This window comes from Eschrichtius robustus, chromosome 4 (genome assembly GCF_028021215.1).
Source record: "Eschrichtius robustus isolate mEscRob2 chromosome 4, mEscRob2.pri, whole genome shotgun sequence".
In the NCBI taxonomy this organism is placed as follows: Eukaryota; Metazoa; Chordata; class Mammalia; order Artiodactyla; family Eschrichtiidae; genus Eschrichtius; species Eschrichtius robustus.
This window is the reverse complement of record NC_090827.1, coordinates 76973006-76987350: the sequence shown is the minus strand read 5'-3', so window position 1 is coordinate 76987350 and position 14345 is coordinate 76973006. Positions and strand designations below refer to the sequence as shown.

At 36.5% G+C, this 14345-nt stretch overlaps 1 protein-coding gene across 1 annotated transcript in view; it reads right to left on the bottom strand.

The window, feature by feature from the left end:
* Window positions 1-14345, bottom strand: part of PDCL2 (phosducin like 2) — a 42351-nt gene that overhangs the window by 18885 nt on the left and 9121 nt on the right. The window contains exon 3 of the mRNA XM_068542925.1: window positions 13604-13694. Coding sequence (XP_068399026.1) covers window positions 13604-13694 — 91 coding nt within the window. The remainder of the gene's footprint in view (window positions 1-13603; window positions 13695-14345) is intronic.

Genomic DNA, 14345 nt, shown 5'->3' with positions numbered 1-14345 from the left:
GAGATTAATCTAAAGCAGTATTATCAAGTTGAGGCATGTGGACATCCCACATGAGAATTACTTGGGAATGGCAGGTTCCACAGATGGGCATATTCCTGAGACTCAACCCAAAGTTACTGAATATTACCTCTTGGTACTGGACTCAGGAATGTGTACTTTTAACTTTATATTATGGATGGTTATTAACACTTAACAGTAGTAAAGCGACCCCAGATGTATGCATCTTCCATCAATAATTTCTATGGCCAATTCTCTTTCATCTCAACCCCCACTAACTCCCCATTTCAAGGGCTATTTTGAAGCAAATATAAGACATCATGTCATTTCATCTGTAAATATTTCATCATATATCTCTAAAAGATGAGGATACTTTAAAATTTTTAATTCACATGGCATAATCATATATAAAACAATGGCAATTCCTTAATATATTCAGATATTGTTCAAATAATCCTATTTTCTCCATTTAAAATTTTTATTTAATTGTTATAAAATATCCATAACATAAAATTTACCATGTTAACCATTTTTAAGTGTACAGTTCAGTAGCATTAAGTTCTGGTCCCATTTTTTTTTTTTGAATTTATTATTATTATTTTAAATTAATTTATTTAATTATTTTTGGCTGTGTTGGGTCTTCGCCTCTGTGTGAGGGCTTTCTCCAGCTGCGGCAAGCGGGGGCCACTCTTCACCGCGGTGCGCGGGCCTCTCACCATCGCGGCCTCTCTTGTTGGGAGCACAGGCTCCAGACGCGCAGGCTCAGTAGTTGTGGCTCACGGGCCTAGTTGCTCCGCGGCATGTGGGATCCTCCCAGACCAGGGCTCGAACCCGTGTCCCCTGCATTAGCAGGCAGACTCTCAACCACTGTGCCACCAGGGAAGCCCCATGGTCCCATTTTTAAAGTTTGTTTATTCAAATGGGAATCCAAATTAGATTGATAGAGTGGTTATTATATCTCTTAAATCTCATTTAATACACAGACTCTTTTCCATCTATTTTTCCCCTAGAAATTTCTTTGTTGAAGGAAACTAGATTCCTTGTCCAAACTTTCCCACAGTCTGAATTTAGCTTATTATATTATCATGAAATCAATTTGCACAAGAAATCAAAATTTTTAGTAGTAAAGCTAGGTGATTATTTTGACTAACCAACTTAAGATCCATGAGTCTATTATTTCCTGTCTGTACTAGCCTTGTCTGATTGTGATAGTAAGATTATATTATCAATAAATGTAACAATGTCATATGCAATTTATTAGTAAGCTTTTCATCTTAATAAAAACATAGGGATTATCTGTGCCTTGAAAAGTAGAGAAAAATGAGCTATACAATAAATTTTAGGAAGCAGGCTGTCTGCTTAATTATGCTTTTCTCTCTCTTATTGTATCAATTTTGGAAACTATTTTTTCATTTTAAAAATGATATATATGATCATGTATCAGATACTCTCCTGTGTCTGGCTTCTTTAATTCCATATAATGTTTTCAAATTTCACCAAAGTTTGTGTATATCAGTAGTTTGCTTACTTTCTTACAGAGTAGTATTCCCTTTCATGAACACACTACAGTTTGTTTATTCATTCACCTTGTATTCATTTATCATATTGATGGACTTTTGGGTTGTTTCCAGTTTCTGGCTATTATGAATATTCATGTACAAGTCTTTGTATTGACATATACCTTCAATTCTCTCAAGTAAATATCCAGGAATTTAATTGATAGGTTATACGTTAAATGCATATATAACTTTAGGAGAAATTGCCAAACTATTTCCCTAAGTTATCATATGAGAATTCCATTTCCTCTAAAATCTTTAGTTTTAAATTGTAACATAATTCATATACAATAAAATTCAATGATTTAAAGTGTATAACTCAGTGATTTTTAAAATATTCACAAAGCTGTGCATCCATTACCACTATCTAGTTCCAGAATAGTTTTACTTACTAAAAGAAACCCCATATCCATTTGTAGTTATTCCCTATCCCCCCATCCCAGGCCCTGGAAATTAATAATCTGCTTTCTATCTCTATAAATTTTCCTATTCTGAACATTTCATATAAGTAGAATCATATAAAATGTGACCTTTTGTCACTGGCTTCTTTCCTTAGCATAAGATTTACAAGGTTCAGTCCTGTTGTAGCATGTACCAGTTCATCATTTCTTTACATGGTTGAATAATTTTCCATTGTATGAATACACCATATTTTGTTTATCCGCTCACCAGTTGATGGACAGTAAGTTTCTTTGTACTTTTTGGCTATTGTGAATGCTGCTATGAACATTCATGTACACGTTTTGTGTTTTCGATTCTCTTGGGTGTACATATCTAGGAGTGGAATTGCTGGATCATGGTAATTCTATGTTTAATATTTGAAGAAATTCCAGACTGCACCATTTTACATTCCCACCAGCAATGTATGGTGGTTCAAAATTCTCCACCTGTTCACCAACACTTTTGTTATTTTTCTGTCTTCTTTATTATAACCACCCTGGTGGGAGTGAAATGGAAACTCACTGTGGTTTTGATTTGCATTTCCTTAATAACTAATGATATTAAGCATCTTTTCATGTGCTTATTTTCCATTTGTATACCTTCTTTGGAGAAATGTCTATTCAAGTCCTTTGCATGTTTTTTAATTATTTGTTTTTTTGTTGTTGAGTTTTATGAGTTCTTTATATATTCTTGTTAGTAACCCCTTATCGTGTATCTAATTTGCAAATATTTTCTCCCATTCTGTGGGTTGTCTTTTCACTTTCTTGATAGTGTCCTTTGATGCACAAATATTTTAAATTTTGATGAAGTCAAATTTATCTATTTTTTCCTTTTTGTTGCCTTTTGTTATTTTTGGTGTCATCCGAGAAATCATTTCCAAATCCAATGTCATGGACATATTCCCCTGTGTTTTGTTTGAAGAGTTTTATAGTTTTAGTTCTTACATTTGGGTCTTTGATCCATTTTGAGTTAATCTTTATATATGATATGAGGTAGGAGTCCAACTTTATCCTTCTGCATGTGGATATCCAGTTTTCCTAGCACCATTGGTTGAAAAGACTGTCCTTTCCCCATCGAATGTTCTTGACACCTTGTTGAAAAATCATTTGATTATTTATGAGAGAGTTTCCTTCTGGTCTCTCTATTCTATTCCTCTGGTCTGTATGTCTATCCTTATGTCACTATAACACTGTTTTGATTACTGTTGCTTTGTAGTAAGTTTTGAAATCAGGAAGTATTGGTCTTCCAACATTGTTCTTTCTCAAGATTGCTTAGTTTCCAGGATCTGGATGTGTTTCTTTTTATTCATTCTGCCAATTTCTGCCTTTAATTTTAGATTACTTGGATTAATTTAAAATCCATTTACATTTAAAGTATGTAATATAAGTGCCTGACATTAAGCTTTTGATTACTGAGGCACCTATTTCAAAAGACATCCATCTTGAAAACCATACTGCCAGCTGTATGACACAGCTACTAGCAAAACAACAAGATTAGGAATTAGGCTGCTCCCACCCATGAAAGTCTTTCTTTCAGAGAGCCCTGGGTAACCTAGATAACTGACCACTTGAGTGACCCCTCTTCTCCCTTCCTGTGCTCTAATTCCAGCTCTTATGCTCTAGATTAGCCAATAAAGAGTGAACCCGTGAAACCCAGATACCCCATCAATGGACTCTCATAAAGGCACAGACCCAGGTCCCACTCCCACCCCTCCACCAGACCTGGCTGAGTGGCCCTCAGGCATGCTGTGTGTTCTTCAGGATTTCTGAGGAATAAATCTTGTTCCTCGAAGTTCTCTCAAAGTTTCTTGCTGAAGTGCATCCTACAATCATAATACAAACCACAGGAACTGGTCCAGTCACAGCTATGAGTAATCCAGGAGGTGAGTGCCTCAGGCATTCCTAGCCAATAGCCTCACTATCAATAGGCTGGGACTGACACAACAAATTACTGAAAAGGAAGGACTTACTTCTGCCATTTAGCTATTTTCTGTATTTCTATATCTTACATGCTTTTTGTTCCTCAATTCTTCCATCATTGTTTCTTTTTGTATTTTTGTATTGTGGTATACCATTTTGATTTCCTTTCTCTTTCCTTTTCTGTATTCTTTTAGTTTTCTCTTAGTGATTACCTTAAGGATTAAAATTAATATCTTACAATAACCTACTGTGAATAATGCCAACTTAGCTTCAATAGCATACAAACACTCTGCTCTTATACATCTTCATCCCTCCCTCTTTATATTATTATTGTTACAGACTACATTGTTATATACTGTGTCCGTTAACATCGATTTATAATTATTGTTTTATAAACTTGCCTTTTATATAGAAAAAAGAGAGTTAAAAACCAAAAATACAGTAATATTGGCTTTTATATTTACCTATACAGTTACCTTTACCTATATTTATTCTTCGTATGGTTTTGAGTTACTGTCTAGTGCCCTTTAATTTCAGGCTGACAGACTCCTTTAGCTAATTTTTAGGGGAATTCTAGTACAGTAAGTCCCCTACATACGAACCTTCAAGTTGCAAACTTTAAAAAATGCGAACATGCGTTTGCATGTCCAATCATGTAAGTTAGTTCACGTGTCTGGTGTACATTGTCATATGCGTGCATCCTCTACAAGTGGTTGTACTTTTGGTACTTTACTGTACAGTACTGTATACAGCACAGTAGTACAGTAGTACAGTATCTTTATTTCAAGCCCAGGATGTCAAGAAACTAGCGTAAAAGCAGCAGTGATGTAGCTGGTACTGCTAAGAAGTGCCAGCTGTTGTACTATACTACTGTACTTTCCAAGGTTAAGATTAAAAATGTTTTCTTTATTTTTTGTGTTTGTTTTTTATGTTTTATTTGTGTGAAAGGTTTATAAACCTATTACAGTACAGTACTATATAGCCAATTGTGTTAGTTGGGTACCTAGGCTACCTTTGTTGGACTTATGAACAAATTGGACTTACAAATGTGCTCTCAGAATGGAACTCGTTCATATGTAGGGGACTTGCTGTAGTAAGAAACTCACTTAGATTTTATCTAGGAATGTCTTAATTTCTCCTTCATCCTTGCAGCATAGTTTTGCCAAATATGGAATTCTTGATTGACAGGTGTTTTTTTTTCTCTTGCAGCCTCTAAGATTACTGAGGAGAAACTGGCTGACAGTCTTTTTAAGGGATGTGTCTTTGTGTGGGTCTCTGAGTTTATCCTACTTGGAGTCCATTGAGCACCTTGGATTTGTAGATTTATGCCTTTTGTCAAATTTGAGGAGTTTTCAGCCATTATTTCTACAAATATGATTTGTGCCCCTTTCTTTCTCTTTTCCTTTGCTGGGACTCCCATACTATATATGCTAGTTCATCTAGTAGTGTACCACAAGGCCAGTTAGGCTCTGTTCACTCTTCTTTATTCTCAGACTCAATACTTTCAGTTGTCCTATCTTCAAATTTTCTCTATCTTCTGCTGGTTCATATCTGCTTTTGAAGCCCTTTAGTGTATATTTCAATTCAATTATTGTACTTTTTAGTTTCAGAATGTCTTTTTGGTTCCTTTTTATAATTCCAATCTCTTCATTATTATTCTCATTTAGCTCATATGATGTTTTTCTGTCTTTGTCCATGTCTTCCTTTAGCTCTTTGAGCATCTTTAACTAACTTGTCTTAAAGTCTTTGTCTAGTAAGTCTGACACTTTGGCTTCCTCAGGTATATTTTGTATTGATTTATTTTGTTCCTTTGTCTGGGCCATACTTTCCTGTTTCTTTTTACGCCTCCTGATTTTTTTGTTGTTGTTGAAAACTGAATATTTCATTCAATTGGTAACTCTAGAAATCAGATTCTTCTTCTAACCCATGTTTTTGTTTTTGTTTTTGTTCTTTTACAGTGGGTATGTCTGTGCCAGGATCAGCCTCAGGTGAAAGCATAAGGTATTCTCAGGTCTTTTCTGAGCCTTCATCTTTCCCAAGTCTTTCTAAATTCCCCCATATATATGGTTGTTTTGAATGTTAAAAAAAAGAAACCAGAAGTGGCTCCTTAAAATCTCCTGGAAGCCACTTGAGCCAGTGAGGGTTGACACAATGACTGCCAGTCTCTGGGTCTGTACCTCTGCATTTAGAGCAGCAATCTGCAATCAGAACACAGAATCCTGATATTTGAGGACAAAGTCCTTATTGCCTACCCTGGCTCCAGCAAGAAACACAGGATGCTGTTGAAACAGCTGCCTGCTATGGGGCTGGGGGGTGAGGGATGGATAGCTGTTACTACACCGAGGACTGAAATCAACCAATACTAACTGAAATTTACCAGCCAAGCTTTATGCTGTAAGCTACAAGTGTTCAAATAGACTCCAGAGTTCCAAAGCCATCATTTCAGACTGTTTCTGCCAGTACAATTGCTGCCTAGGTGGACAGATGGATTCTTGGAGCTTTCTACTTCACCTTTCCTGCTGTCCACTTGGCCAGTCATTTTTGGAAAATCCCTCAAATTTGGGTTTCTCTAATGTATTCTTATGATTAGACTGATGCTATGCATTATTGAGAAGGATACTCCAGAGCTGATGAGTCCTCCTCAGCACATTATATCAGGAGTTACTTGATGTCAATGTGTATTACTGGTGATGTTAACTTTGGTCACATCCCTAAGATGGGGTGTGCCAATATTTTACACTGTAAACTTACTATTTCCTCCTTTATAATTACTAAACATTTGGGGGCAATACTTTGAGATTATGCAAATATCCTGTTTCTATTTAAACTTCCACCCACTCATTTTAGCATCTATCAGCAGATCTTGCCCATGGGGGATTATTACTATGGTGTTTTAATGGTGATCTTTCTATTTTCCTCATTCTGTCTACACTTATTAATTGGAATTCTTCAGTGAGGAAGAATTGTTACTTCCTCTGAATTTGTTCATGTATTCATTTACTTATCTATGTCACTATGGACTCAAGGATAATTATTTTATTACTTATTTTATAATTCAATATTATAGTAATTAATTTTGTTGTTCAAGTTGTTCCAACTCTGGCCATTCTGAGATCTTTTAGTTTGGCTCCTGTGCCTTGAAAAAAGTTTTTAGCACTTCCTTAACTTTCTGATACTACAAAATGCCCCAGACTCATACTGTTCTTTCTCAACTCACACTGTTGAATAAAGCAGTTCTTTAAGAATCACTGGTTCTGGAGGAGACCTTCAAGATGGCGGAGGAGTAAGACGTGGAGATCACCTTCCTCCTCACAAATATATCAGAAATACATCTACATGTGGAAAAACTCCTATAGAACACCTACTGTACCTGGCCACGTGGCTGACAGGGTCTTGGTGCTCCGGCAGGGTGTCAGGCCTGTGCCTCTGAGGTGGGACGGCCGAGTTCAGGACATTGGTCCACCAGAGACCTCCTGGCTCCACGTAATATCAAACGGCAAAAGCTCTCCCAGAGATCTCCATCTCAACGCTAAGACCCAGCTCCACTCAACGACCATCAAGCTACAGTGCTGGACACCCTATGCCAAACAACTAGCAAGACAGGAACACAACCCCATCCATTAGCAGAGAGGCTGCTTAAAATCATAATAAGGTCACAGACACCCCAAAACACACCACCGGACACGGTCCTGCCCACCAGAAAGACAAGATCCAGCCTCATCCACCAGAACACAGGCACCAGTCCCCTCCACTAGGAAGCCTACAACCCACTGAACCAACCTTAGCCACTTGGGGCAGACACCAAAAACAATGGGAACTATGAACCTGCACCCTGCGAAAAGGAGACCCCAAACACAGTAAGTTAAGCAAAATGAGAAGACAGAGGAACACACAGCAGATGAAGGAGCAAGGTTAAAAACCCACCAGACCTAACAAATGAAGAGGAAATAGGCAGTCTACCTGAAAAAGAATTCAGAGTAATGACAGTAAAGATGATCCAAAATCTTGGAAACAGAATGGAGAAATTACATGAAATGTTTAAAAAGGACCTAGAAGAACTAAAGAGCAAACAAACAATGATGAATAACACAATAAATGAAATTGAAAATTCTCTAGAAGGAATCAATAGCAGAATAACTGAGGCAGAAGAACGGATAATTGACCTGGAAGATAAAATAGTGGAAATAATTACCACAGAGAAGAATAAAGAAAAAAGAATGAAAAGAATTGAGGACAGTCTCAGAGACCTCTGGGACAACATTAAATGCACCAACATTCAAATTATAGGGTCCCAGAAGAAGAAGAGAAAAAGAAAGGGACTGAGAAAGTATTTGAAGAGATTAGAGTTGAAAACTTCCCTAATATGGGAAAGGAAATAATCAAGTCCAGGAAGCGCAGAGAGTCCCATACAGGATAAATCCAAGGAGAAACATGCCAAGACACATATTAATCAAACTATCAAAAATTAAAAACAAAGAAAAAATATTAAAAGCAGCAAGGGAAAAACAACAAATAACATACAAGGGAATCCCCATAAGGTTAACAGCTGATCTTATAGCAGAAACTCTGTAAGCCAGAAGGGAGTGTCAGGGCATATTTAAAGTGATGAAAGGGAAAGACCTAAAACCAAGATTACTCTACCCAGAAAGGTTCTCAGAAAGATTCGATGGAGAAATTAAAATCTTACAGACAATCAAAAGCTAAGAGAATTCAGCATCACCAAACCAGCTTTACAGCAAATGCTAAAGGAACTTCTATAGGTAGGAAACACAAGAGAAGGAAAAGACCTATAATAACAAACCCAAAACAATTAAGAAAATGGTCATAGGAACATACATATCGATAATTACCTTAAACGTGAATGGATTAAATGCTCCAACCAAAAGACACAGGCTCACTGAATGGAAACAAAAACAAGACCTGTATATATGCTGTCTACAAGAGACCCACTTCAGGCCAAGGGACACATACAGACTGAAAGTGAGGGGATGGAAAAAGATATTCCACGCAAATGGAAATCAAAAGAAAGCTGGAGTAGCAATTCTCACATCAGACAAAATAGACTTTAAAATAAAGACTATTACAAGAGACAAAGAAGGACACTACATAATGATCAAGGGATCGATCCAAGAAGATATAACAATTGTAAATATTTATGCACCCAACATAGGAGCACCTCAACACATAAGGCAAATGCTAACAGCCATAAAAAGGGGAAATCGACAGTAACACAATCATAGTAGGGGACTTTAACACCCCACTTTCACCAATGGACAGATCATCCAAAATGAAAATAAATAAGGAAACACAAGCTTTAAATGATACATTAAACAAGATGGACTTAATTGATATTTATAGGACATTCCATCCAAAAACAACAGAATACACTTCCTTCTCAAGTGCTCATGGAACATTCTCCAGGACAGATCATATCTTGGGTCACAAATCAAGCCTTGGTAAATTTAAGAAAATTGAAATCATATCAAGTATCTTTTCCAACCACAGCTCTATGAGACTAGATATCAATTACAGAAAAAAATCTGTAAAAAATACAAACCCATGGAGGCTAAACAATACACTACTTAATAACCAAGAGATCACTGAAGAAATCAAAGAGGAAATCAAAAAATACCTAGAAACAAATGACAATGAAAACAGGACGACCCAAAACCTATGGGATGCAACAAAAGCAGTTCTAAGAGGGAAGTTTATAGCAATACAATCCCACCTCAAGAAACAAGAAACACCTCAAATAAACAACCTAACGTTATACCTAGAGCAATAAGAGAAAGAAGAACAAAAAAACCCCAAAATTAGCAGAAGGAAAGAAATCATAAAGATCAGATCAGTAATAAATGAAAAAGAAATGAAGGAAACGATAGCAAAGATCAATAAAACTAAAAGCTGGTTCTTTGAGAAGATAAACAAAATCGATAAACCATTAGCCAGACTCATCAAGAAAAAAAGGGAGAAGACTCAAATCAATAGAATTAGAAATGAAAAAGGAGATGTAACAACTGACACTGCAGAAATACAAAGGAGCATGAGAGATTACTACAAGCAACAATATGCCAATAAAATGGACAACCTGGAAGAAATGGACAAATTCTTAGAAAAGCACAACCTTCCAAGACTGAACCAGGAAGAAATAGAAAATATAAACAGACCAATCACAAGAACTGAAATTGAGACTGTGATTAAAAATCTTCCAACAAAAAAAAGCCCAGGACCAGATGGCTTCACAGGTGAATTCTATCAAACATTTAGAGAAGAGCTAACACCTAACCTTCTCAAACTCTTCCAAAATATAGCAGAGGGAGGAACACTCCCAAACTCATTCTACGAGGCCACCATCACCCTGATACCAAAACCAGACAAAGATGTCACAAAGAAAGAAAACTACAGGCCAATATCACTGATGAACATAGATGCAAAAATCCTCAACAACATACCAGCAAACAGAATCCAACAGCACATTAAAAGGATCATACACCATGATCAAGTGGGGTTTACCCAGGAACGCAAGGATTCTTCAATATAGGCAAATCAATCAATGTGACAAACCATATTAACAAACTGAAGGAGAAAAACCATATGATCATCTCAAGAGATGCAGAGAAAGCTTTTGACAAAATTCAATACCCATTTATGATAAAAACCCTCCAGAAAGCAGGCATAGAGGAAAAATTTACCTCAACATAATAAAGGCCATATATGACAAACCCACAGCCAACATCATTCTCAATGGTGAAAACTGAAACCTTTTCCACTAAGATCAGGAACAGGATACGGTTGTCCACTCTCACCACTATTATTCAACATAGTTTTGGAAGGTTTAGCCACAGCAATCAGAGAAGAAAAAGAAATAAAAGGAATCCAAATCAGAAAAGAAGAAGTAAAGCTGTCACTGTTTGCAGATGACATGATACTATACATAGAGGATCCTAAAGATGCTACCAGAAAACTACTACAGCTAATCAATGAATTTGGTAAAATAGTAGCATACAAAACTATTGCACAGAAATCTCTTGTATTCCTATACACTAATGATGAAAAATCTGAAAGAGAAATTAAGGAAACACTCCCATTTACCATTACAACAAAAAGAATAAAATACCTAGGCTAAGGAGACAAAAGACCTCTATGCATAAAACTATAACACACTGATGAAAGAAATTAAAGATGATACCAACAGATGGAGAGATATACCATGTTCTTGGATTGGAAGAATCAACATTGTGAAAATGACTATACTACCCAAAGCAATCTACAGATTCAGTGCAATCCCTATCAAACTACCAATGGCATTTTTCACAGAACTAGAACAAAAAATTTTACAGTCTGTATGGAAACACAAAAGACTCCGAATAGCTAAAGCAATATTGAGAAAGAAAAACGGAGCTGGAGGAATCAGGCTCCCTGACTTCAGACTACAAAGCTACAGTAATCAAGACAGTATGGTACTGGCACAAAAACAAATATAGATCAATGGAACAGGATAGAAAGCCCAGAGATAAACCCACGCACATATGGTCACCTTATCTTTGATAAAGGAGGCATGAATATACAATGGAGAAAAGACAGTCCCTTCAATAAGTGGTGCTGGGAAAACTGGACAGCTACATGTAAAAGAATGAAATTAGAACATTCCCTAACACCGTATACAAAAATAAACTCAAAATGGATTAAAGACCTAAATGTAAGGCCAGACACTACCAAACTCTTAGAGGAAAACATAGGCAGAACACTCTATGACATAAATCACAGCAAGATCCTTTTCAACCCACCTCCTAGAGAAATGGAAATAAAAACAAAACTAAACAAATGGGACCTAATGAAACTTAAAAGCTTTTGCACAGCAAAGGAAACCATAAACAAGACAAAAAGACAACCCTCAGAATGGGAGAAAATATTTGCAAATGAAGCAACTGACAAAGGATTAATCTCCAAAATTTACAAGCAGCTCATGCAGCTCAATATCAAAAAAACAAACAACCCAATCCAAAAATGGGCAGAAGACCAAAATAGACATTTCTCCAAAGCAGATATACAGATTGCCAACAAACACATGAAAGGATGCTCAACATCACTAATCATCAGAGAAATGCGAATAAAAACAACAATGAGGTATCACCACACACCAGTCAGAATGGCCATCATCAAAAAATCTACAAACAATAAATGCTGGAGAGGGTGTGGAGAAAAGGGAACACTCTTGCACTGCTGGTGGGAATGTAAATTGATACAGTCACTATGGAGAACAGTATTGAGGTTCCTTAGAAAATTAAAAATAGAACTACCATACGACCCAGCAATCCCACTCCTGGGCATATACCCTGAGAAAACCATAATTCAAAAAGAGTCATGTACCACAATGTTCACTGCAGCACCATTTACAATAGCCAGGACATGTAAGCAACCTAAGTGTCCATCAACAGATGAATGGATAAAGAAGATGTGGCACATATATACAATGGAGTATTATTCAGCCATACAAAGAAACGAAATTGAGTTATATGTAGTGAGGTGGATGGACCTAGAGTCTGTCATACAGAGTGAAGTAAGTCAGAAAGAGAAAAACAAATATCGTATGCTAACACATATATATGAAATCTAAAAAAAAAAAAAAAAAAGGTTCTGAAGAACCCAGTGGCAGGACAGGAGTAAAGATGCAGATGTAGAGAATGAACTTGAGGACACAGGGAGGGGGAAGCGTAAGCTGGGATGAAGTGAGAGAGTGGCATGGACTTATATATACTACCAAATGTAAAATAGATAGCTAGTGGGAAGCAGCCGCATAGCACAGGGAGATCAGCTCGGTGCTTTGTGACCACCTAGAGGGGTGGGATAGGGAGGGTGGGAGGGAGACGCAAGAGGGAGGAGATATGGGGATATATGTTTATGTATAGCTGATTCACTTTGTTATAAAGCAGAAAGTAACACACCATTGTAAAGCAATTATACTGCAATAAATATCTTAAAAAAAAAAAAAAGAATCACTGGTTCCTTTTATTGGAGAATAGTATTGTGAATCAAGAGCTGAATTCTAGGTGTGTTCATTGCTACCAGAGTATTGCTGCTTCTAACACAGTTCACTGATTTGTTTCGTGCAAAAACAACCTTGTATTCCTGGGACCAATCCCACTTGATCAGAATGTATTCTTCTTCTTTTAAATTGCTGGACTTAATTTGCTAATATTTTGTCAAAATTTTTCATACCTACATTTATAGGAGATATTTTTCTGTAGCATTCTGTTTTTGCAATTTCTTTGTCAAGTTTTTGTATCAGGATAAGTTGGGAAACCTATGCACCTGTTCTAATTTCTGAAAGAATTTGTTTATGACTGGTAATTAATTATTCATTAAATGACAGAAACCCTTGACAAACATCAGGCTAGGAGGAAAACCATGGCCCTCTTTTTATTGGCCTTCTATTGACATTTTCCATTTATTCACATGTAACTTGATGAAGTTCTACTGTATATTATTGAATAGCTTTTTATTTAAGCAAAGGCAAAAAAGGTCAAGAAAAAAATCCATCTTATATAAGGTGAGTTTTAAAATGTTAATTAAAAATTAGTTTTGTTCTTTTTAAAATATAGTCTGTAGACAAAAAAGGACTTTTTCTTAGTTTCATTCTTACAATACTTCATTCATAAACTCATAAATTATCCAAATGAATCACTGTACCTATATATTTCAATAGCTCTCATATCTTCATCATCAAATTCATCTTCAGCTTCCTTCAACTGTGCAAGAGTCATCTTTTCGTATGGTTTAACTAAAACAAAATAAGTTGTAGATAACTGAGTTATTTAAAAGCCAATTTTACTTTAGAATCACATGTCTAGAAAAAACAATATATTAGATAAATGGAGATCAAGAATATCTTTAATGTTGCAGTTTCTCCAGCATATAAGCTATATTGTGGCTGACTGCTTCAGGTTTGTTTAAAGTGCTGTTACTCCCTCAGAGTTCACAGAACTACCAGGCTGCATTTAAAAGCAGATGTGAAAATCAATTAGACCTCATAAATATAGATTTCCTCAAGTACCTGGAAATTTTGACAAATAATACATTTTATATAGAATGATCAAAATAGAAAGTAATCACAAGGTAGAGAAATATGATAGAGAAAAAAAAGCTCACTAGCTTAGATACCAGGGCATTTCAGCTCTGATATTAACTAGCATGTAACTTTCAACACATGAATTATAAATTTTAGGTGTCAGCATCCTAATTTCAAAAGTATGAGTGGGGGCTTCCCTGGTGGCGCAGTGGTTGGGAATCTGCCTGCCAATGCAGGGCACACGGGTTCGAGCCCTGGTCTGGGAAGATCCCACATGCCGCGGAGCGACTAAGCCCGTGAGCCAAAACTACTGAGCCTGCACGTCTGGAGCCTGTGCTCCGCAACGGGAGAGGCCGCGACGGT